General features: G+C 42.6%; 1 protein-coding gene across 9 annotated transcripts in view; it reads left to right on the top strand.

Moving 5' to 3' along the window:
- The window catches only part of ARHGEF7 (Rho guanine nucleotide exchange factor 7), a 133,261-nt gene that overhangs the window by 31,010 nt on the left and 76,139 nt on the right, over positions 1-26,112 (top strand). For 4 of the 9 annotated variants that reach the window (XM_045821204.1, XM_045821197.1, XM_045821195.1 and 1 more), the window contains exons 2-3: positions 1,740-1,826; positions 25,535-25,619. In XM_045821204.1, coding sequence (XP_045677160.1) covers positions 1,740-1,826; positions 25,535-25,619 — 172 coding nt within the window. Of the gene's footprint in view, positions 1-1,495; positions 1,663-1,739; positions 1,827-9,076; positions 9,122-10,163; positions 10,267-25,534; positions 25,620-26,112 lie in introns of those variants that run through there. The other 5 variants (XM_045821200.1, XM_045821199.1, XM_045821203.1 and 2 more) reach the window with 5 other exon arrangements.

Here is a 26,112-nt window from a genome sequence, read left to right on the forward strand (position 1 = left end):
TAATTTTTTTCCCTTAGGTGGAAAAATGGGTATTATGTTTACTGTGTTTAGGGTCTGTTGGATATATTTTTTAAAAAGAATGTTTACCTGGCTGGCGTAGCTCAGTGGATTGAGCTCGGGCTGCAAACCGAAGTGTCGCAGGTTAGATTCCCAGTCAGGGTACATGCCTGGGTTGCAGGCCATGACCCCCAGCAACTGCACATTGATGTTTCTCTTTCTCTCTCTTTCTCCCTCCCTTCCCTCTCTAAAAATAAATAAATAAAATCTTAAACATTCTTTTTAACAGTTCAGTTTAAAAATGTCATCAGGATGTCAGAAATTAATGCTTCGCAACTATTTAACATTAAGATTTTAGATACTAAATACACATTTGGTATATAGACTTTTCGATTCTTTCAGGGAGAGAAGCAAAATGAAGGAGGAGGCCACTTTGGTTTTGCTGTTGTACAAAAACAAAACAAATCTCTTCAATTTGGAGGGAAATACGTTAGCACTTTTTTCGAAGAATTTTCACATTGTATGGGCGGAAGTCTCATTTCCTCCCTTTCCACACCTCTCAACACGCTGGTTTGGTTTTGATTTGTAAAAGATCTGAGCACTTTGAGATGAAACCACTGTATTCCCGAGAGAGGCCTAATGGAAGGGCCTGATTTCCCCCTAGAGGACAGTACAAAGGGCTTTCAATGTTCTCAAAAATGCTAGAGTTCTGGATGACAGTTAAGTGTAACTGCCAAAACTTAGTCTTCATATGCAGTTCAGAACACAACAAAAAGCTCTTCTGATGTCTCAGACTTCTCCTTTGATTGTTCTGTGTAGTTGGTACTGTTCCTGGTTTCCTTAATATCTTTTGCCTTGGGATGCTGCCAATAATTATTTACATGTGTGACGGATAGCCGTCACCATTCTACTGTGGACCAAGCACCGGGCAGTCTGCAGGAGCCCTACTTGCTGCTCTTTACCGGTGATAGGGGCTGCATTCGCCACAATTCCTCCCCAGCTGACTTACGCGCCGACTTCTATGTAACCGGTTCTTTTGGTTAATCATTCATGAAGCGCATGGTCTGTATTTGGTACAAGAAATGTTGCATTGTGATTCCAACAAGCGCAATTTATGTTCCTAATTATTTAAAGTTATATTAGAATGCTAGCTCCTTTCTCCCCTGAGCCCAGGGCATGGAAGAACTCAAGGCACACCGGGTTCTCTCCAGCTCCATTGAGGTTGCTCAAGTCACTGAGGCTGAGCCTACTAGGGCTCCTCTGGACCTGGCGGTCCATGTCCACCCATGTCCACGCGGGCCGCCTCTGAGGTGGGGCACCAGGTGTCTGCAGGAGCCGGCCAGGCCAGGTGGGCCAAGTCGGAGGATGAAGAACACGGTGCCAGGAGGAGTTGGCTGCTCGTGGAGCTAGGTGCGCCGAGTTTGCTAGGTCAAGGCAGAGGACCGGAAGAGGTCGCTTGAGGGGCTGTCCGGTGCGCGGTCTGAATACGTCACTTCCTGTGCCTGTCCGCTTCCTGGTGAGGGAAGAGGGCTGGAGATTGGTGCATCCCGGAGGAAGGAAAGAGGGTGAGGAGAGGCAGCGCCGAGCGGGCGAACTTCAGGGCTACCGGGGGTGTTCCGGGCAACCGGGATTCCCCCGCCGGAACCTCTGCTGGGGTTGCGGCAGGTTCTTCTCGGGCACGTTCTTCTCGGGCACGTTTGCGGCCTCTCTGCTTTGCTCAGTTTCTGTGCTCTGTGTTGCAGGTCTATCCGGAGCCCCGGAGCGAGAGCGAGTGCCTGAGCAACATCCGTGAGTTTCTGCGAGGCTGCGGGGCCTCCCTGCGCCTGGAGGTGAGCGGGTGCGGCCTCGGGGGTGGCGGAGCACGGGGTAGCGGGCGTTGGCAGGGGCTAGATGGCCGGGGTACCGGCCCGAGACCCGGTTCGCGGGCCGCCCCAGGTAGTGAGCGCGGTCCCAGGACAGGGAGGAGCCGCAGTACGGAGCCCCATACTTTGCCCTTTTTGCAATGAGGAAAAGTGATTCCAGTAGCTCGTAGTGCCGGTGATTCGCATTTTCGACAACTATTTGTCATGGGTGCGATCTGATTCCTTGGCACCTGCCTCAGCTTTAACTGCTTTTAGGGGTTCTCCAACAATTCACAACTAAATCTGGGTGAGCGCGTCAGAATCCCTAGAAGGGAAAGCCATATAGAAATAAAATGGGTCCCAAAATCATATTCCTGCCTCACTCCTTAATGTTTTTTTTCTTTCTTTCAGAAACTAGGTGGTTTTTATTCTAATATTTGATGTTTAGTTTAGAGAAATACTACCTTATGTCTGGGGGAGCACACTGGGTGGTATGTCTCTTCCAGGTTGCTTAAGGTTTTGTCACTATACTAAATCGAGCCTTTCAGGGGAAGCTCTCTGGAAACTTCTCTTTTTCATCTTATTTTAACATGTGATTTGTCTTAATCTTGGGGTAGAGCTTTAGATCCAGAAATGTAGCTGCACTTTTACTTCAGAATTACAGGCTGATGTGGCTTTAGTCATTTCTGTGTTTAAATCTTGCCTTTTCTGTCATTTCTATTTTAGCGCACTCAGCCTTTGTTTCATTATGTGAGAAGTGAGCGTTATACTAAGCTTCTAGGTAACAGCATATGAAAGCATCCCTGACAGAACCTGGTGTAAGACGCACCCATAAAGGTTTTCTGTCGCAGAAGGGTAGTCTCTCAGTGTAGGTTTCTTGGGGAAAAAAGAAGTCATCCACTGTATAAGGGAAGGTTATAAGGAAAGCTTATCGGTTATTTGAAAATGACACGTAGGAATTCATAGAGATGAACATAACTACTTTTATAATGATTGAAAACATATTTTAATGTGGGTAGAATGTGATATCTATGAGGAAATCATGTCCAGATAAGTGAGAATGCCTTTTGGAGGCTCCAAAGACCATGGGGCTATCTAGGAGGGGAGACAGGATTTCAGATGGGCGGGGTTGGGGGGTGGGGAGCTTTTCCTCTGCTCCATGGGTTTTGTTGTTTTATCGTTGAACTTCCTCATTGGGCTGTGATAATATGCGTTGCTTGTAGTAATTTTTGCTTTTTCTTAACCTTTGTTGTGGGATTTTATTATCCTTTTCAAACTAATGACTCTTGTTTATTTATATTAAATTGGAATTTAATATAAATTACATTCCAGTTTGCATGTAAGATTATAATCTGACAACTTCAGTATAAGACTTTTAAATAAAGTATTGTTTTAAAGAAAGTTAAAAAAATATCCTTAGTTTTCCAGAGGCTGCTGTTGAAATGTCATATAGTGACTTTTTAAAAAGAATTAAGAGTTTATTTAAAGATGTTTTAGTAAAGAGTTTGAGTGACATAATCCCAAGCATCTAGAATAGTGCTTGACACATAGTAGACCTTCAATAATTGATTGATGAACTTGAAGTTTAGTTGATAGCAATCTTTTAAGCTAAAGGGAAATTATGACTTATTTTGTGCTATTTTTAAAGACTAAGTATGACTTCTGTTAAACTTCAAATAGAGACACATTTTGTTAGAATTCTATCAAAATCAGTTGTAAGTCACCCTTGAAACTCCTAATTACATTGGGGATAATAAAAATAAAAAAAAATGGCACATCAAAAACCTTGTAAATTTTCTATCTGATTTTTATGGGGTTACTCTGAAAAAGGAGTTTGTGTGGACCCAGTTTGGGCTTCCAGGCTTGCTCTCATCTGTGGTGTGAAGGGACAGGTCTGTTCCTTAGAAGATGGCCTTGCCCTTGGACCACAGTGCAGCAGTTTCCCAGTGATTTTAAAGAAAAATATGTAGGAAAAAAGTCAGTGGGGAAGGGCCTTGGCACTTTTGAAATGCATTCTAGGTTTAACACATTTTCGTAAAATTTTGGAAGACTGATAAGAAACCTTTTGAAATTGTAAACACAAAACTTAAAACTGATAGTTTGTATTCTAGATTGGTTTTTGTTTTATAGTTATAAGTATCAAAGTGTTTTTTTCCAGGGATTTGGCTAGACTGACTTCTTTGTAACAGACTGTCTAATTTTGGTGTATGTATTTTCTTGTTTGGCACCATTTTAAACCATCCTAAGGTTTTTTTTAAAGAAAAGAGCAACTGAACATCGTAATTACTTTTTCTGTTATTTTAATGCATGTGCATTTAATTACCTGTAGAAAATCAGGTATTATGCCCCAATGAGTTGTTCGGATCATGAAAGGAATTTTAATTTTGAAGGAATATTGTACAATTTGCACTTATTGTTAAAACAGTGCCTTGTGTTTTAGTTGCTAAATAGATAGTAGCTATTATTATAATAGTTTTTTTGTAGTTTGAACCACATTGCTGTGTATTTTTAAAAAAATTTTTTACCCAGTAATCCATATTCATTATATAAAATTCAAGAAATAGAGAAATGTAAGAAAAAAGTGAAAAAAAGTGTAATGTTACATCTAGAGATAGTATTAAAATTATTATTATTTTATTCAGTCTTTTTTTTCCTTTGTACATATGTAAATATACTTTTAAAATATTCATGATATCATAGTATACATAATGTTTTGTAACATGCTTTGAATTAATAATAGTGTGACTGTTTTCTCATGTTAAATATTTGTCTACTTACTTTTAAAGAGTGCCTCATAGTTCCTAGTGGTAATTCCCATTTTTGGACATAGAGGTTATTTCTAAGTTTTCACTGTTGTAAACATTGAACTGTGTGATGGACATTTTTGAACAAAATCCTTCATTGTTGATTATGTTTTAAGTAGAAATTCCCTGATAGGGCACTGGTAGGTCAAAGGTGGGGTCTTTTAAAGGTTTCGAACACCTCACGGCCCAGTTTTCTCCAGAGACATTTTTACCACTTCGCCTTTGCCCAGTAGCAGTATGATAGCACTCCTTTCCAGTCCTGTGACCGCGTGTACTGTTTTCTTTCTCTTTCACCTGGGAAGATGAAAACCTCTTTGGATAAACATTTTGGCTTTTCTTGTATTGCTGACGGTGCCATATTCCTAGGTACATGGTAAACTAAGGCAAAGTGAGGTACTCAGGATTTCTTGCGTTGAACTTTTGAAAGGGGACGTGAAAGAAAAGCTGCTAGAATAGGACATCTGAGTTGAAAACCTTAGACATTTGCAGTTACCTTCCACTTTCTCACGAGTAACTGCTGCGAGTATGGAAAGGTGGGCTCTCCAGCACTGTGATCAACTGGGCTGACTTAGTGAGTGAGGTTTTGGGAAAGAAATTGCCTTACATATCCTAAAACACTCATCTTCTGTGTGTTTTCCTGAAGGACAAACTTGTTGTGATACTTCTTTGCCCTGACACTCAATTCTCTAGATTTTTAGCCAAGGTTATGATTGAGATGTCATCCAAAAGAATATTTTAAAATATTATCAAAATAATTAACACATGCTTATGTGGAAACTCAAAACTTGTTGATGTAGGCTTAAGAATTAATTTGAATAAAGAGAAAAGTATATCTATAGTGTTTTCTCTAGGGATGGAATACCCCATCCAAGTGCTACCTTCATCCTGGATTCAGACAGAGTTTTAAGGTGTTTACTGTAGCTTTGCATTGAAGGTTTATGAGGCCACACAGCAGTCTCTCTTCTTAGCTAGTCATCTTCTGTATTATGGACTAGGTGGTAAGCTGGAAATAGTAGGCAATGACATAGTGTTTATTGATTGACTTACTGAATAAACTTGAAATCAGTTTATGCCTTTTCCAGAATTTGCCTTTTAAAGTAGTTGTTATAAGTTATGTAATTAAAAAGGGGTCATTTGAGAGGTGAAAAGGGTATTCTCTAAACATTTTGTAGGTACTTAAAAGCAAAGAAAGCCAAATTCTGCTCAGGTATTATAATTCTATTTTAATTTTTCTTGGCACAAAGTATCAGAGTTGACTCTTTCCTATCTCTTAGCTTCTTGTCAAACTGTCCTGTAGGGTGAGCAGTTAGTCACCTCTGCGTCTGTGCTGCTTTTCCAGTGTGGATAACTAGACCTGGCCTCCAGTGTCAGGCCACTGGGTGTGTACTGTTTTTGCAATTCACATAGACTGCATTGTCTGTCTAGATGAGCACTATCTGATAGACATATAATATAAGCCATATTGGTAATTTAAAATTTTCAGTAACGCATTAACTTCATGTTTCTTTTTACTTTTTTAATTTTAATAATGCATTCTCTTTAGCCCACTATATCCGTAATGATGTTCTTTCAACATGTAGTTAATAGAAAAATATTAATGGGCTTGTTTCTTTGTTTTTTCACATTATAAAATCTGGTGAGTATTTGTCACACTCACAGCACATCTCACTTTGGATTAGCAGCATTTCAAGTGCTCAACAGCTCACACAGGGAGTGGTCCCATGTTGGACAGTGCAAGTGTAGATCAGTGAAGAGGCTGGAGAAATACAGTCATCTTTGAAATTAAATGGGATTAACATTTGTTGAGTACAAATGATGTGCCTAGGCATTTTATTTATACTCTTTTTTTTAATCCTCCCAAATATCCTGCAAAGAAGATGGCATTTTCCCCATTTTGCTGATGAGGTGATTGAGACTTTGGATGGTTAAGAGGTCCTAGGTCATAGCCCAACAAGTGAAAGAGTCAGGAGTTGAACTTGGATCCCGTGGCTCCACAGATTGGGCTCTTGCAAGCATGCTGCCACCTGGAGTGGAGGTAGTTGAACTGTTTAATGATTGTAAGGCAGTACTGTTAGCCTGACTTCTGGCAAGGCCCATAGGTGAGTTCTCAGGAGAATTCAGCTGGTGGCAGGGCTGGCCTTGTGGGTCTGTGACCCTTGTAGTCAGTGACACATGGCCCTGCATTTGGTTTAATGCTCTGCTATCCCCATCTCAAATTCTTAAAACATACTGAACACAGGACTCTGCATTTCAGTTTGTGCTGAATCATGTAAATTGTGTAGTTGGTTTAGCTTGGTGGCATTATTCTTAGAGGTGTATGATAGATAACAAGAATAAGCAGCATTTTCTCAGTGCTTATTATGTCCTGGACTCTGTTCTAAATGTGTGTTAAACTCAGTTTTTAAGCAACTGTATTAGGTTATTATCTCCAAACTATGATTAGAAAGACTAAGGCACTGGGAAGTACAGCACCTTCCCAAGGTCCAGGAGAACATTCCACTGTCCCTCCTCACTAGAGGACCTGAACAGTGAAGACCCCAAAGAGACACAGGAATAGATTAAGTTGGAATTAGGTGTAAAAAGGGAAAAGTGAAGGTGGTACCTATTATCTCTTGTGTTAATAAGGCTAAAGCCCAGGCAGGCTGGGTAAGCTTAATAAACTGTATTCCTGACCCTAGGCAAGAGGTGGTGGAGGAACAAGAATAAGACGTGATGTGTATCTCAGTCCACATCCATTCCTGCTGTGAGTGTCTGCTAGGAACTCAAGATAATATCTTTTGTGCACTAAAAATTGCCCCAGCTTCCTAGGCAGTCACCATTCCACCTGTCTGTCAGTGTAATGACAGGAGGTAAGATAGACTCAAGGTTTTGTTTAAGGATCCTTTTGAGAAAGCCTTCCTCTGGCATTGGGATGATAAGAAGCAGGGAAGTGGGAGCTAGTGTGCATTTCCCAGTGGGTGAACTTAAGGTGAAAGGGGAGGAAGAGGCTCGTAGGGCACGTTCTCACTTCGCGTCTAACTCTTCCAGTGCCTCCACGAAGGGGTCTTAGCTAGAGCTGAGCATCAGGCCAGATATTTGTAAGGTTTCTGCAAAGCCAGGGTTGTAGTATTTAGTGAAACTTCTACCTCCTCCCCTAGCTACCTGTTTAGTAACAGGACCTAGCCCATGATTCTAATTTAGCACTTGATGTAGGACACACACTTCAGGTTTGCCTGCCAGGCCTCCTTGGGTAACCATTGTAAGTCGTTTCAGTGCAGCCGGTCAGGATCACCTAAGAGTTGTATAACTTGTATCTTGATTAGTTATTTAGTAAGTACTGGCACTGCTTACCCCATGTAGTACAATAGCGAGGCCATTTTGCTACCATGAAAATATGACCTCTGGGCTAGAGGAATAGGACTTAGAGGATGCCAATGGCATGTCCTTAGGTTGCATTTAAAAACTTCCTTTTGTTCAAGTAAGATGTGTATGTAGCATATTCCAAGGCTTAGAAACTGTTTGTCTCTCCTACCCCAGAAGCAAACTTGTAACACTTGGCCATTAGTCTTGGTCTTTACTTTAGTATTGATTCCACCTGCTGTGTGTCTCATGTAGTGCTGCCATCTGTGGGATAGCCCAAGTGGCGTCCAGCCCGGTGTCCTGTGGGTCTCTCTGTCCCTGATCCCCATCATTCAGAAGGTCATGCCCAGGAGCCTTGCCGTAGTGGTTGGGACTTATCATGACATGAACCTGTCCACTCCTACCTGTCATCCCCCGTGCTCTGGACTTTCTGTTCCAGGCATATCAGACTATTTGAGATGTCTGAGTAGCATTTATTGATTGTTTAATTTTACAAATAATGGCCTGTATTCTGTACCAGGCACTGTTCTGTTGGCTTCACTTGTATTAACTTGTTTAAACCTTGTGATTTTAAGTCTAATGTGACTTTCACATTAGAAGAGAGGTTTTAGGGGCAGAGCCACTGTCACTCAGTGGCTGAGGGGTGGGGCCAGGTTCAAATGGGCTGTGCCTGCATCTACTGTGGGGGCCATTCCTGATGCCCATCCTGTCTCTGGGCTAGGATCCCCTTCTTCAGGTGGCCATCTGCATGGTTTTCCCAAGGTCTTTCAGCCTGTTTTTGCTGTTTGCCTCTGTCAACATAGCATTATTACTTGTACCTATGTTTCCCTGGTCTGCTCCCTGAGGGCAGATTCTGTGTCTTTGCTTACTATTCGGATTTCTGGTGTCTCTCACTTCACAGGCACCAAGCAGGTATTTGTTGAATTGGTAAAAACCGTACGGGGCGCCCCATCCAGACCATTGGTAAAGGGGCTCAGCATTCTGTAGAGTCTCATCTGTTCTCTCCCAATGTAGCCTTTCTTTCCCACCTCCCAACCCCATTCACATTTTTTCTTTTTTATCATCATTCCTTAACTTTTTGTTTTATTCTTTCAGGGCCTTGCTTCATGAACTCCTTCCAGCTAAAGTAAAACTGAAAAGGTAGCCTGTTTTCCCTCATTTTATGAAGTAGCCGTCTGCTGATCTGAATAAAAACGAGGGTCAGCTTGAGAGGCTGGGCAGCTAGCCATGCTGTGTAGCCTGACTGTAGCTGAGGCGTTGTTATGGGTGCTGGCTCTTCTTAGTGATGGCTCACCTTTTGCAGAGCACAGCAGGAGGCAGCCTGGGGGCCTGGCAGTCCTGGTTTTAGCATCCCAGAGTTTTAAGATCAGAAAGGACCTTGAGCCTGGTCAGAAAACTGTATTTGACAAATTTCTCTCTGATATAAGAGAAACTGAGGATGTCCCATAGAGAGCAGCAGTGGAACAGAAGCTCTGTGCAGCCTTTTCCCCCTCCGTTAGGGGCGGTGTACAGCCAAATGGCCAGAGCTGTCTCGGATTCCTTACACATGGACAGGAAATTTCTGTAGTTCCCACTGTGGGAGACTGTAGGAGAATCTGGGGGAGGGGAGGCATGTGTGTTGAAGAACTCCATGTGTGTCTCTGTTATCAACCTTTTGTCTCCACGCTGGAAGGGGCCCAGAATCTTTTTCTCCTGTTACAAACTGGCCATAGCCTGTTGGTGGTTTTGGCTCAGGTAGAGGCATCTGATCAAGGTGAGATGTGTCAGGTGTTAGATATGATGCATTCTGCATGTATGCGGAGTATAAGGAGGGCCATGCTCACTGAGGGTGGGGTGGGGCTGTGCTAGACTCTTCTAGCCAGTGGTGTGCTTACAGCCATCACTTCAGGTGCTGCTTTTGCTTTCTGCTGGCTTTTCTGGGCTGGCTCAACCCACCACATGGGCATGTATGGGTATTGATGGGAAGGCCTCTCACTAGCCTCAGATACATCATCATTGGCCCAGAGTGGGGGGAAAAAGTGTGTGTGTGTGTGTGTGTGTGTGAGAGAGAGAGAAACATGCATTATTTTGAATATGGTTAGGTCACATGTATATTTTTCATTTTACAATTCAACAAGGATGTCCAATGTTGGCCAATTGGAGGAGAAAATTTTTTTAAAAGATTTTATGTATTTATTTTTAGAGCGGAGAAAGGAGGAAGAGAGAGGGAGAGAAACATCCATGTGGAAGAGATACATCAGTCAGTTGCCTCTCGCACACCTCTCCCTGGCGACCTGGCCACGCAGGCATGTGTCCTGACTTGGAATCCAACTGGTGACCTCTCAGTTTGCAGGCCAACACTCAATCCATAGAGCCACACCAATCAGTTTGGTGGGGAAAAATCTCTATCAAGGGTTCACGTTCTTACTTTCCAGTAAGGCCTTGTGAAAAATGAAATAGTGTCAGTCATGAGCAATGAGTGGAAACAGTTAGAATCTGGAACTCATGTGCATGTGTGGTCTTGAGAGTGCTGAGGTAGATGACTGCCTGTTTCTCTGGCCATAGGAAATTCCAGACACTTGGTGTGGTGTTTTGCCTTTTGACATCATTCCCTTCTGTATTTCCTGCTTCTCACCTTTTTAAAGTCTAGTACAACAGGTTTCTTTGAATATCTTTTAGTCATCACTTTCTTACTTTCACTTAAAAACAAAGCAGAAAAATCCCAGTTGGTCTTGTGGGAAGGAGAAATTCGCTCTCACCCCTGTTTTTTCTGACAGGTATTTGTCCTGAAGCAGTTTGTGTCCCCAAAGAATTCCTTTTAAGTCCTAGGAGCCAGTGAGGACAAGTTCCTGGGAATAACTACAAAATAAAATCCAGGGCCTTTCAGATCATATTTAGATGTGAAGTCTGCATTTATTATGTTTTAAAAAAAATAACTTTCTAACCAGAATATTTATGTTAGTCTATATTGGGTGTTTTCTCTGATAGTTTAGAGCAACTGATTGGTCCTTGAGTTGAGAAATGATACAATATTACTTCCTGTGACCATTGATATTTTCTTTGATACAGATGGAGTGTATAAGCTTGCTCTCCATGGAGACTTAGAAGTTAGAATGGGTAGTATCCTCTTGGGTTGCATAGTGTGGAGCTTCTATAATAAAATACTGATTCCAGGGTCCCCTTGGATAGTTTTCTGATTTAATCAGTTTGGTGTTTAAGCTGACCCAGCTAGACCATTAAAATTAGGGTGTGGTAGGGTCAGGAGAGATCAGGCTGGGAGAGGGAACCACATGATTCTCCTATGCTTGGAGAGCCAAGAATCTTGCCCAGCTTAGGTGAGGCAGAGAGGAAGGTATGCTTTTCTCTGTCCTTCTCATTGCAAAGCCAGGTCAGCCCAGCTGTGGTGGGAATTTGAGAGAAATCCATGTGGCAGCAATTGAGATCTTGAAGAAGTGATGTTGAGCCTATCAGAATTGTTCAGCTGCATTCTTATTTATAGGGAAGATCTGTGGATGATGAGTGAAATGCTCTTCTACTTAAAAGAGGTGTTGGGGTGGTTAGGGAATGCTAGAGAGAGCCTCATAATATGCCCTCACCCTTTTTCTTACTTTGAAAAATTTAAAACTAACAGAAAGGTTGGAAGACTAGTGTAAACATCCTGTGCCTTCACTTAGATTGCTGTGTAGACACTTTTGCCCCTTTGTTCTCTGAGTCTTTGGACACACGTATTTTGTTAACCATCCAGGGGTGTCCAACCTGCGGCCGTAAGGCTGCATGCAGCCCAGGCTGGCTGTGAATGTAGCCCAACACAAAATTGCACATTTACTTAAAACATTATGAGATTTTTTTGTGATTACATGTCACAGTGTACTTAATGTGTGGGCCAAGAACAACTCTTCTTCCAGTATGGCTCAGAGACGCCAGAAGGTTGGACACCCCTGAATGTGGTGTGCACCTCATAATGTTTGCCTTTAAATACTTAGTATGTATATTGTTTAAACGAGAACATTCTTATGTATAACCGAGGTACTGCTTGCACACCCAAGACCTTTTCCGTTGCTTTAGCAGTACTACGTCATATATACGGTCCATATTCACACTTGTGCAGTGGTCTCCAAGTGACTGTTACAGCTTTTCTTTTCTTTCTTTGTTTTAATATAGGCTCCAAACAAGGGGTCATGCATTGCATTTGGTTTGTCATGTCTTGTTAGTCTCTTTCATTTCCAGAAGAGTTCCTCTACGGTTATAATTTATGACCAACAGTTTTGAAGAATACAGGGGTGGTTATGTAGAGTGTCACAGTCTAGACAGGATCTGATTCTATGCAGGAGTCCTACACAAGTGATGTTCTGTAATCCCATGGGTCAAATCAGTGAGTTTACTGTCAACACACTCCATACTGCCATGCTGAGTTCCCTCACTTAGCTAAGGTGATGTTCGCCACATCTCTCAGTTGTAAAGATGCCCTTTTCTTTTGTACTTAATATGTATTCTGTGGGTGATGCTCCCAAAACCTTTCACCTGATGCTCCTAGAACCCCTCATCATCCTTCCTGAGTTAGTGTTACTCATGGTATTAGCCAGGTGGTATGAGACTGCCTTTGGAACCTCAGGCTCTGTTCAGGAAAGGACATTTGAGGGTGTTGTTGGGTAGATACCCATCTAGAAAGCTGGATGCATTTTGGCATGTGGAAGAGAAGACATTACGTCTTCTTTCAAGAATCTGAACATTGTGTTTTGTAAATTTAGTCACCTGCTTTTGAGTTCTGTATTACCTTTGTACAAGCTTTTCATCATCAAGCAACCAATCAGTCTCTGACTCATACTGAAGCCATGACCTCAGTTTCATCCATGTGGATTCAGATGTGACTATAAAAAAGTTGATTGAAGAGGAAGGAACAAACAAGACATTTCCATTGTATGAATGAAAAGAAATGATAGAAATGCAGAGAAGGTAGAAATGTAATAGTAAGTTTAAAAACTTCATACCAGCAACTTAATAATATCAAATGCTTGCTGAGTGTCTCCTAAATACTAGAACAGCCACAGGGCGATGCTGTAAGGTAGGTGCAGCCGTAAGGGCAGCTTAAGATGCTGTAAGGCCAATGCTGTAAGGTAGCCTCAGTAGACTGAGGAGAAACAGATCTAGAGAGGCTAAGAAATATGCCTTATATGTGACATTTATTAAGTGGCAGAGTTGGTATTTGAATCAGGCTTATGGAGATTTTATAACTTCTAAACTTAGAATTGAAGCTCAGCTGAACCAAGGAGATGGTGGCAGTACAGTTGGTGGAAGCTCTGTAAATAGGAAGAGGATGGAGGGCAGATTAGGGACCCTCGGACAGTTGATCTTTTCAGGGATCTAGCAGATGTAGTGTCCATAACGTTCATGTATTTTGAATTCTTAATAAATGTGCTAACTAATCTCCATCATGCAACTGAGAAGGAATTTACCTAAGATTTAGGATGTTTAATTGTAAACTGTTAGTTTTCTATATATCTCCCATCACTTTGGGTGTGGTGGATAACTTAGTTAAAGCCATTCAGTATAGTGAAGGATTTACAACCTGGAGAATAAAGAAAGTAGAGCTGATGGAGTATTAGCAACTTTATTAAAAGGTTGAGTGAATTCTATCCTTGTATTTGCTAACTTTTTTCTGTTGGTGAATTTATTAAGAATTCAAATTGCCCAATAACTGAATTTTGTGTGTGTGTCCTGGTTATAATGTAAAGTGCATTTTTTAAAATTGTGGATCATGGTCAGGAGTTTAAAGAACATCAATTAATTGCAGGTGTTTGAAGAATCAGGACAAGGCAGTTTGGGTATTGGAAGTGTGTGTAGTAAGAAGTTTCATGTTGTCCCAACTTCAAGTTTGAGATCTCTTTGCCAAGACAAGACCTGGAAACTCAGCTCCTTCCTGGTTTCCAGCAACTCATCTGAATTGTAGTTAAGAACTGGCCCATGGATGAGAAGAAGGTAATTTCATATATGACTGGAATGTTCTTAGGAAGATTGCTCTATCATTCCCATGGGATGAGAACATGGCTTTTTTTTTTTGACCAGAGCATTTATTGTGTTCTGAAGCATGTGATACAGAAGAGCATGTTTGTGTTTCATTCTAGTGGACAATAGGGAGGTGTTTCTTGGGGCGATGTTAGTCAGTCTGCATACAATTTATGAGGACACTCCTGTGCCCTGCCCTGCCCTGAGGGAGGGAGTGCACAGATGCACAGGATGTCTCTCTGCTGGAAACATTAAAGAGCATTGTGTAGCAAATAAAATAAATGCACATTACTGGGATACAGGCAGCTCTTCTAAGCCTGTGAGAGGGACAGTTATATGGGGTTGGGATTTAGGGACAGAAAGAGACCTTTCAGATGACCAGGCTTGAAAAAGTGGGTGGACAGAGCACCTGAGGGGGGTGGGGCAAGTCTGTCACTTCTTCTTGGTTGGCTTTTAGGCTTCTCAAGTTGGTTTGTTGAGTTGAACTAACAGAATGTACTGGATTTGATGAATCATCCTAAATAGGAATTGATGGGGAAGCTGAATTTTGGCATTCTGGGGCCTGTTTAGGGTACGTGATAACTTCTTACTTTGGGGGGCAGTGTTAGTGTGTTGGAGGCTATTCTGGGCATGGGAGGAGAATGCTCAGCCTAGACAGGTACCAGACATTTTGGAAAGCCTATATATTTTTTAAAGTTAATAGAGATTGGGCTCAGCACTAGGGACTCAAATACAGCCCTGAAAGGTAGCGCTAAGACCAGTAAATGGTAAAGTGGGCTGGGGCCAGCTGTCACGTTGTGTCTGTGCCCGTGCTGGCAGGCGTCATGAGTGGTGCTTCTTTTGAAGTAAGTACACAGTGCGCAGACCCTGGGGGCTAGAGGTCACACAGAGAAGCATTTAAAAGTACTGGGTCCTAATTTAAAAAACAAAACAAAACAGAGATGGTCTGAATGAAAATATTTGTTCTTAAGCTTATGTTTTTCTTTCTCCCTGGAAGTGTCTGCACATCAGGATGTTTTCACGGCATCTACCCTCAAGCCCAATGTCAGGCACCATCTACTGTTCTGCCTTTTCTGGTCACGCAAATTTCCCTTGACCTTTTCGTGTTGCATGGTAAAAGTTATATTGGCATAGTATTGAGTAGTTTATGAAATACTAATACTTTCTCATGTTATCCTCGTAATAACTAACAGTTACAAGGCCCTCTAAAATTTTCTAATTCACTTCCCATGTCCCCCCCAACTTCCTTCATTTAGATCTCCATGAAAGGGGAGGATTAAGTATATTTGCCCTGCCTCCCAAGTCCCTTACAACCCCTCTCTATACCAGTTTTTACTAACTACTCTGCTTGGTAATTTTTAATTTTTCAGTAGTTACTTCAGTGAATTTAAGTAATATACCAGAAACCTGTATTTCTTGATATATCATTTTCAACTTTACTCCTGTGTGAAAGATGAGGAACTCCACAGGGCACGGTGGACAGGGCATGGTGGGCAGGCTGGAGGGAGGGACACTTTGTCACAGTGGGCAAGGTGGGCCACATTTCCCCTGGTGTTAGTGTCTAGAAGTTTCTAGTCTGTAGGGCTGCCTTTTTCCTGGTGCCCTGGTCAGAGAGGTCAGGCTTTTCTCGGGGCTGTTTTGGTCTGTACCCTTCGGTGTGTCTTGGCTGCAGTATTCCCTAACACCTAGTCTGGGGCATTTGAAGAGGAAAGAAAATCTAGAGGACCCACTGCCATGTTGTGTCTTGGTCCTGAAGCCTTTAGCCAGTCTTCATCTCCTCTCCACACCTGTTTGCGAAGTAAGACTGGCATGAAGTCTCCAGCATGGCACCCTAGGGCTTTGGTCTTGGTGGGTACTCCTCTTTGCTGCTGCGTGTGCTTCAGCCTCTGGTGATTTCTGTTTGTGACCCACACTTAAATGCTTTCATTGCTCAGTTATCTTGGCTTTCTTCTCAGAACTTTGTCTTCTCCCCTCCCCCAGTACTTCTTGGAAAATGTACTTTAAATATTTGGCTGCTATTTGTTTTGTAGGTGGTCTCGCCCTTGTGCTTTGGGTATTGATATAGTAGAATCCATAAAATGGAATATGATTTAATTCTCATTTTAAAAATATTCCTTTTATTTAAAGATTTTATTTATTTTTAGAGGGAGGGGAAGGGAAGGAGAAAGAGAGGGAGAGAAACATCGGTGTGTGGTTGCCTCTTGCATGCCTCCTACTGGAGATCTGGCTTGCAACCCAGGCATGTGCCCTGACTGGGAATAGAACTGGTGACCCTTTGGTTTGCAGGCCAGCACCCAATCCACTGAGCCATACCAGCCAGGCTAATTCTCATTCTAAACTGAAAGAAATTGGAGGCATGTTGGGTACAAGTGTTGTATGTATTGATAGAATCCATCATGAAACTTTAATTTTATCCCTGGAGTGTGGAAGTAGGCGGAATTAAGTACAAAACCTACAGAAGCCAAGAAAGCGAAAATTCACTGCTAGATCTCTGTTTTTCACATATCCCAACAATAGGGACCATGTGCATTAAACTTAAATAGCACAACTTATTTAAGATTCATTTTTACTCATCTTGATCTAAAATCACAAATTCCATTTGACAGTGTGATAGGACAGAATTATATTTTTAAACTTCACGAACCACACTCTAGAACTGTGCCAAAAGTAACAATTTCTTTTGTCAAGAATAGCTTCCTCATAAACTTGTTGTGAGAGCTGACCTGGTTCTTGCCATTTGGAATATTGGCTGCATGATTGAGCCAGCACTTAGTTGGCCTTTCGATGTAGGGGTCTTTCTATCAGGACAGAGATGGTGGAGAGAAGACTTTTTTCTCCCCACATTCTTTGGTATTTTCTTTTTGGGTATACCAATGGGTGTTACCAGCCAGAGACATCATTTAGGTAAGAGTCATGTACTTTTGCTTTCATTGTCGGTATGGCCAGGTGGGTCAGGGTCTGTTTTGGTTGGTGATGTCCGGGTTGCTGTGATTATTGATGAGACTCTGAGGGAGGGCGTGTGAGAAAGCAGTTGTGATACTGCCCGTTATTATTGTGTATTGATCCCGTTGGTCTGCATCTGGCTGGTCCTGGTGCTGTAGGGGCCGCCTTATCCTCTTGCACTGTGAGTAATGCATGCGTGCAGGTTTGCTCGGAGGCTCTGCACGTTATCGCCTCGCACAGCTTTACTTGATGCTCTGCCTCAGTGGCTGTGCAGTTGGACTCAGGCAGGTACAGCCAGGTGCTGCTGAGGTTGTGGACTGGCTGTCTGTCTGGGGCTACTGGCAGTGGTGGTGCCTTACAAAGAACGTTCCTGAAACTGCAGCCCACACTGAGGAAAGCAGACTGAAGAGATGGCCCTAAGCTTTCCTTTTTTGTAATGTGGCTGTTGCCATTCTTGACTTGTTATGTGCACCGATAATTTTTTGTTGGTTTAAGCCAATTTGAGTTGGGTTTCACTTGCACTCAAACGATTCCTGGCTAATAAGATATTCATTATATGATGTATAACACAGTATTTTGTGATGTAATGTTTTATTTTTCCTATTTTTATGGGGGAGATACTTTTAACTTCTAATACCATCTGTGAATTTGGAAGCCAAAGAGAGGCAAACTCAGTGATAATGAGGAACCTTTCAGGTCCCATTAAGATACGGGTGAAGCCGAGTTGAGGCAAACTCAATGATTGAGGTGCCTTCCAGTTACCTTAGGGAGCCCTGTTCCACTTCTTTGCCAGGTGTATTGTCATTCTACAGAATGGATTTGATAATCTGATTCATCTAATTAGAAGGGGTGGTATCTCAATTGAAAGAGAAAAGCATGCCATGGGAAAGTAGAAGTCCTATAGTGGATAGGCATGCTGGTGGTTTTCAAGCACTGTCATCACATTTTTGGATATTCCTCCCTGCTACAGGCAGGGCTGTGGCTTCCTTCCCTGGGTGGCACTGATGACTTTTTTCTCACTAACTGTGGTGTTCCGGTCATTTAAAGGAAAAGAACAGAGAGATTGGTAGACACACTCAAAGGCTCCAAACACTTCTGCATGGAGCCTATGTACTTCATCCTGCTCATAGCTGGTGCATGTCATGTGCACTCACATCTCCTTGGCTGGAGCCCATGGGGAGCCGTGGTGGTTGGTGAAGGTGCACAACTCTCTTCTGGGGGACGGGGGTGTGAAGGGATGAAAGCAGTGACACAGGGAGCTGCAGTGCCTCGAGTTAGAGACAGAGGAGGCTGAAAGTAGTGTGATGAATGCGAAAATTCTAGATCGGATCAGCATCAGTTCTCATAATTTGTGCCTTTGAAACCTGTATTTTTCAACAAATTTCTCCTAAATCCAAATTTCTCCTAAATCCAAGTTATCTTCTACCTGGCTAAACATTCCTCCATGTGGGAGTTCTCACAAAAGCACATAGCGTGTCACCCAGCTAGCATCGCCCTGCCAGATAGGCACTCGTGACAGCTGGTTAACGTGTGTGACACCACTTCATTTTGCTTGTGTGTAGGTGAGCCGTCCTTATTTTAGGTGTGTGCTTAGAAACCAGACTTGATATTAGATGTGACCATATAAATAAGGAGTATGTCAAAATAGGATATTTTTAGAGGACTAGCAAAAATTAAGGCTGAGCCAGATTGCCAAATATTTGATGGTCAGTTTTAGCCCTTTTAGTGACGTGTCACTGACAGCGTTTATGGTGGAGTAGTAGTCAGGTTGCAGGGTGCTCTGAGGGGCTAGTTACTCTGGGCCACTGCTGGGCAGATTAGGGAGGAGCACTGGGTAGGGGCGAGAGCCTCTTAGGGCAGATGGTGTCCTTCTGATAACGGATGGTGGGACTTCTCTTTCTGCCTCTTGTCTGTAGCTGAGGTCTGCACATCTGCTAAGGCCACACAGAGTTGTTAACTCCTTTTAGAAGCCTTTTCTGACATCTTACAGCAAGTGCTTTCTTTCCTCGTGGAGTTGTGGCGCCTGGCACACTGCCAGTGAGCTGGGGCCCGCAGCAGCCCCCAGTCTCTTCTGAGGCAGGCCACAGCTTCGGTAAGCATCTCTCTTGCCCTCTGCTAGGTGGGAAGAGAGTGCTGTCAGGCCTTCAGAAGTGTCCTCTCTGGGAGAGTGCTAACACAAACCTGGTGTCGTCCTCGTCTCTCCAGGCCCAGCAGCAGTTTCTCTTGTCCCTCTCCCAGTCATCCTGAGCCTGGACTCTTCTTCTCTGGAACCCAGTCGTAGGGGATGCCGCTCTGTAACAGAGGAATGAATACCTTACCTTGTGTGGAGTTGTAACTCATTTTTCCCCGTTTTGTTTTTTTGTTTTTTTTTCTGCTTCACCCTTGTCAGGAAAGCCATCTTCTGAATTTCCCACATCTTATGTTTTTCCTTCTTCTAGGTCTCTTGACCCTGGTTCTCCCTTGCTCAAAGTCCGTGATAATTCTTTAAAAAGTACACGGTGTCAGGGGTGCCTTGGGAAGGCCAGCTAGTTGTGTTCCTTTCCCTTACCAGGCGTGCAGTGACACCTGTCCACGGGGGCCAGTGCTGAGAGGGAGGTTGGGCCTCGGAAGACTTGTGCTTACTTGTCATCCCTTCCCGCCCTTCTTTTGGGCTTGGATTGGGAAATCATAGGTTTCTGGAGGTCATAGAGCCTGGTTTGTCTGGGGTGGCCTGGTGTATGTCAGTGTCTTGATGTATTTTCTAATAGAGCTCTCATTCTCTCAAAGTGACTCAGTGTGTCTGATGAGTCCAGGGTGTCCTGCAGTGACCGCCACGTCCAGTTGGCTTGTTGTCCTTTTAGTCTTGACTTTTTGTCTTCTCTGCACTGTTCCTGTGTTCATGTAACAGTGGAAAATTGTAATGGTGGGAAAGTATAGCCCATCCCACCATTCTTTTGACATTGTTTTTATAAGTGCTGACTTTGACTAATATGTAGCTTGTAGATGAGCAACATGTTTATGTAAGAATCCTAGGAACTAAGTCAAAAAATACAGACTCCAACCCTCAGGCATCCCAGCTCCTGGAGATTCGCTGACCTTCGACCGTGGAGCTGAGGTGATACAGAGCCAGGATGACTAAACCAGGATGATGCACACTGCACTGTCGTTTGCCTTATCAGAATGCACTGTGCTCGTCTGCATGTAGAGAACTTTGCAACCCCCTCCCTTGATCTCTTTGGTTCCCCTCTCCCTCCTTATAAACACCTCTGCCTCCGCTGAGAGGGGGAGATGGGCTTTGTGACATGAGTCCACCATCTTCCAGGAGATGGGCTTTGAGACGCGAGTCCCCCATCTTCTAGATGGCTGGCACCTGAAAATAAACCTGCTTCCCAAGTATTGGCTTTTGTAGAGGTAGGCAGCTGGACTGCTTTTTGTTACATTCAGAGCCCTCTTGTGGTCCTTTTAATATTCCTCCAAGTTTCTCTTCAAATTGTGCCTTGTGTAAGATAATATCCAGGACTAGCCCATGTTGGAAAAAACCAGCCTGGAGTCTTCATTATTAGGTTTGGTATCAGCTGGGCTTGTGATCAGCTTGTTTTTGTTTATGTAGATAATTGTAACCCTCTGGATTATATGGTACTGGCTTTTCCTCCAAAAGAGGAATAGGATGTATGTGCTTGTGAGAGAAACTGGAGAAAAAAGAGGCCACACCTAAGAGCATCTCCGTGCTTTTTGTCTCGAAGATATTTTTTGGCCAGTAAGTTTAGTTTTGCAGGCAGGGACTGTAGTGACTGCCTGTGCTTCCTGCCTGCCTGGGGAAGTTAGCCATGCCTCTGAAGAGTATTTATGCTGATGCTCTTAGAAGATTATAGCAGTCTCCTGCTTTGATTGATTCAAGGAGAATGATACATTCTTGGCTAGAAGCTTTTTGGTATTTGGTGCTTTTTCCTGATGAAGGAAGTTGTGGGTTTTGGGATGATTCTGCCACGTCTGTACTTGCATGTTTCTTTTAACAAATCTCGGCCTGTAATTGTATTTGTGGAATACACTTCCATCAACCTGGATCGCAGAACTTTTCCCTTAAATGTAGTTCATTTCCTGCTTTTTTTTTTTGGTTGGTAACGAAATCCAAAACCTTTGCCTGACACCCCCACCTTTGTTGACAGTGCTGCATGGATTGTGTGATTTTGCATTGTTCATACTATGTTTAAAAATGGGCTCAGGGGAGGTCACCCATGATTTGTGCTCTGAGAGTTAGTGGAAAAGGCTTTGGATAATTCAGTGTCAGGCAGGGAGTGACAGTTCTACAGAAGTGTTCCCAAATGGGGCCACTATTTTGGTGTTGGGCAGCTGGCACAGCTTATCACAGCCACAATGCTGAGCCAGACCCAGGGTGCTGACTGGTGGGGGCATTCTCTTTCATGCTGGTGTCTTTCTGTATTTCCCTTCATGAGTCTTGGGGTGGCGAAAGAGTCCATGTTGTTGAGACTGAAAGTTGAGTGTGGGGGCTGGTGTCTGTGTCAGGAGCAGCAGCTTGGGTGGGTACTCTGGATGGGAACCGTAGCAACTTTTATATGGAGTGAGGTGATCTCCTGTTGGCGTATAAGCTGGAATCTTGCTGATGTACATTAGTGGAGGTGGACATCAGAGAGTGTGTGTGCTGTGCAGTATGGTGTGTGCCACAGAAGGAGTGTGTATGTGGTATGTGTGCAGTGTTTGCTGTGCTATAAAAGCACGTGAATGTGCTGCGTGTACAGTGTGTGGAGTGTGTTGTAGAAGCAGTGTGCATATGTATAGTGTGTGCAGCACATGCTGTGGTGTGTGCTGCAGAAGCAGTGTGCATGTGCAGTGTGCAGTGTTTGCTGTGCTACAAAAGCACATCCATGTGCTGTGTGTGGAGTGTGCTGCAGAAGCAGTGTGCTTGGTATAGTGTGTGCAGTGCATGCTGTGATGTGTGCTGCAGAAGCAGGGGGCAGTGTTTGCTGTGCTACAAAAGTGAATGTATGTGTTCTGCGTGCATTGTGTGGAGTGTGCTCTGGAAGTAGTGTGTGCTTTTGGTGTGTGTAGCGAAGAGTGGAGGCTTGTGGCTCCTTCTCAGGATGGTAATTACAGTGTTCTTGAGCACCTAGGTGACTGAGGAAGCTTTTTGGTAGTTATTTTGTTATTCAGAAAATAGCCAGCAGGGGGCAGTCTTCCAGTTCAGAAGGGTTATCTGTCTTCGGAACAGTATTGCTTCATTCTCACTGCATGCCTTGTAACATTAATTCAGCCCTACCTCTCTCCCCCCATGAGAGACTAGAGAGAATTCTTAGAATGTGTTTTGTGTCCTACATTTAATACTCCGGGCCCCTTCTATCTTGGCTTCTATATGGTTTGTAATTGTATTTCATTATATAGTATTGTTTCTATTAAAAGTAAAATATTTAAACTCTATTCAATATTAAGAGTTTTTTGATGGAATACTGGTAAGATAATTTGTTGAGAATATTGGACTACTCTGCATATTTAATTCACTTAAATGTCAAAACAAAGGTGAGTTTTTGATAATTCCAACTGAATAGATTCTGAGATTTATGGGGTATTGAGTGTTTTCTTCTTACTGTACTTATAAGGGGTGGGTGTGAGGGGGAGCCTGCCTAGGGAGAGGATTCAGGACACTTTCCTTATGTCTCCAGGGAGGTGTTTTCACCCTTGGTTGCTCAGAATCACCTGGAGAGCGTTAATGTGTTGATGTGTTGATTCTGGATCCCCTCATAGAGATTCTAATTAAATTGATTTGAGATGTGGCTTGGTTTTGTAAAGTAATCTGGGTTTTGTAAAGTTCTAGGAGATCCTAATTGCAGCCCCTTTTGATAATCACTCTCCCAGTACCACCTGAAGAAAAGGGACCTCTCTGTTTCTTTCCTTCCTGCTTGCTCCATACTCTGGCCAGAGGTGAGAGCGTTATGCTCTTAGAGCATCAGTGGTTGTTAGGTCATAAGGTGGGCCAGGCTTCCAGGGTTTTCATCTCCTTCAGTGCCGAGTGATCCAGGGGACAGTTGAGGGTGCTAAATGCCCTGGTCATTCTCATACACAGGCTGACTTATTTTTGCAGAGATAGTCTATAAAAGTTCTAATGAGACTTCTGTTTTGTTCTCATAAGTACAAACTTTCTCAGTTCCCTAAGATTTTTCTGGTCTTGCTTTTTGTTGAATAGATTCCTATTTCAGGAAATAGTCTGTTATCTTTGTCTGGAGAAGCACTTTAGTCAAAACTTTTTATTGACTCAGAATATGCTTTTTTTTTCCTCTTAGAGGCAAGCATTTGTCTCATGTCATTGTGTAGTTTCCTGTTAAGAAATGTGGGATGTATGTGAATTCACTTAAATTCTGATGTCACATTGAACCCCATTGGTGTACAGTTTTAGCCAACCAGACGCTTCCTGGTATCCAAGTAAGAAAGATATATAGTTCTGGAATAACAGGAAACTTCAGTTTTCAACATCCTGTTTTTCTGGGTTTTATGACTCGCTGTCTCACCACAATGAAGGTTAGTAGATATTTTATGTATATTTCTTTTTGTGGAATACCACAGTTTTAATTTTCTGGGCTCCAGAATTATAACTTTAGAGCTGAAAGACATGCAGATTAGCTACTCTAGAATTTTACAAGTATGGGAACTTCCATGTTTTACGTATAAGGAAACTGAGTGCTACAGAGGTTAATAATTTTAATTATTTTTTAAAAACCTCATTAAAATGTAGGTGGATATGTCACCTAGATAATGCTCTCATTTGACTTGCAACTTACTAAAAAATAGATATTAGAATAAATGAATTAAACTGTATATTATGATTTTTAAGACTATTGTGAGGGATACCTCTTTTTACAGGAAGTGTCTGGCATCATGAAATTAGCTTTATTTTGTACTTCAACTATATGAGATGACATCAATGATTGTATACAGAATGTTTAGGTGTATTCACATCTTTTAAGTCTGTGGCTCTGTTAAGTTTTTAGAAAAAAAGTAAATGGAGCCACAAGCTTTTAGAAAAAGAGAGTTGTGGTTTCAGCTCTTCTTGACTCATTGATTTGATGGCCTTTCTTGAAGTGTTTCAACTTCCAGATTTTCTTTTCCCTTTTTTTTTAGTTCATGTTTAAACATACCTCATGATACTTTTTACTCACTTCAGAAATTAAAAGCAGATGATCATTAATTGAAGATGCTTTTTTGAGGAAGAGAACAATAATTAGATTTGGAACGGCTCTTCTTAGCTGCTCTTCATTGTGAATGGTGGATGGGTGGATGGATTGGTACATTTATTCAGCAAACATTTCAGTTTTTACTTTGTGCTGGCCATTTTGCTAGATGTTAGGTGCTATAAAATTGCTTTTGTAGATTCTACAGTGTGGCATGCACACACGGGACATAAAGTTGTCTTTGTGATGAATGTGCTGGTGGAGCCTGGTGAGGGGACCTCACTGAGTCTTGGTGAAGGAAATGAGGCTGGGAAAAAGTCAGATGAGTAAGAGTTAGCCAGGAGAGGAGGTGGCAGTCGGGAGGCTGGAAGGGGGTGGGGGTGGTTCTGGCAGGCCCTGTGTGATAGAGGAACTGACCAGATGGGGAAGGAGGCGGCAGTCAATGGGGAGAGGAAGCCAGGGCCTTCCTTTGCTGATGGTTCATTCCTAGCTGTCTAGTCATGTTTGTTCATTTCTGTCCCACTGAAACTTCTAGTATGTTAACATGATTTACATTTTGTATCTAAATACTGTGTCTTTCTGTTATTTGCATCTTTGAAAGAAGTTTTTTTCATAATTTTTCGGCAGGGTTGTGGATTTGACTATTGAATTTTTTTTTTTTTTGCCAGGGTTATTTGGTGATAAAAAGCTGTGTGTAGTCTTCATTTAGTATTTGGGAATGATTTGTGTTTGTGTGTGTGTACATACACATTGTAGACTAGCTGTAAGGCTTCTGAACAAGCTATTTTTTGCGCCTTATTTTTCACCTCCTGTGTGTGTGTGCCTGCTTATATGCTTGCACGTGCTTGCACGCTCACAGTGGGGCTGACTCGTCCTTCCCCTTGTCGGCCACCCAGATTGGAGGAATCTCAGGTTAGACATGACTGGTCTGGTCTCAGCCCTCTGCCCTGAGGGTCAAGGACTCCCTTTCCCCCCATATCTGTCCTGGTTCTGGAATCTGCAGTTTTTGTCTTCCCCTCATTTTACTCACATCCACTCTGATGCCCGTGTTTCTCTTTTGCCACTGTTAGCTTTGGAATTGACTGACAAGGAGAGGAAGTCTGGAGTATGCATGTCCTGCGGCCTCTGCCTTAATCTAAGGAGAGAAAGATTGGGAAACCACTCCAGCATTCCCTGAGTGCTGGCAGAGTTGTCTCCCTCATTTGGGAAGGAACCCCATTCCAGGTTATGAAGGAAGGTGGGGAGTTGGTGGGTCTCAGGCCCAGGATTAAGGTACACTGAAGGGAATTCTGTTGGATCTCCCACCCTCAGACTAGAGGCTGAGCTCACTGGTCCTGCTTTTTCAGGTTGTGCTGCATCTTCAGGATTTCATCTGGAAATCCTATGTGTGGTTCTGTCATTGTTGCAAGAACTTTGTTTATCCTGTACCCAACACAAGACTGTATTAATTTTGTTTAATTTTTCCTTTCAGACATTTGATGCAAATGATTTGTATCAGGGGCAGAATTTTAACAAGGTCCTCAGTTCCTTAGTGACTCTAAATAAAGTAACAGCAGGTAAGACCTTTTATAAATTGAATTGAGGGGGTGTGAAGACAAAAGGGCAAAAACTTTTGCTTTTCTTTTAGCGGGACAAAATGAACATTATCAAATTCAAAAAAATAAGCTTTTATTGCATTAAATTTTTAGTTGTCACTTTTGCTGTGATTTTTTTTCTTCCTTACTAGAATAGAATCTTCATTTTTAGGTCCTCAGGTGGCTATCAGATGTTTTCCTTTCTGTGGGCAGAACAGTTACTACCTGAAAATAGAGCAGAGAAGAAACGTCTCATTCATGTGGCTGCACTCATGGGTTGTCTTGGAGTTAGAAGCACCTTTCTCTGAATTTTTATTATGCTGTTTAAAACTCACATTTTTAGCAGATCTGGTGACTCTTTTTGAGGTGTGATCATGACAGTGGAGAGCCAGTGAATTGGCCTCTAAAGTAAACACCTGGGCCAGGTTTCCTAAGGGCTGGGAGAGTATGTGCTCAGGGTACTTGGTTTACCGTG

The sequence above is a fragment of the Phyllostomus hastatus genome, unplaced genomic scaffold, assembly GCF_019186645.2.
Source record: "Phyllostomus hastatus isolate PE091 unplaced genomic scaffold, TTU_PhHast_1.1 phas_scaffold_46, whole genome shotgun sequence".
Taxonomy (NCBI): domain Eukaryota; kingdom Metazoa; phylum Chordata; class Mammalia; order Chiroptera; family Phyllostomidae; genus Phyllostomus; species Phyllostomus hastatus.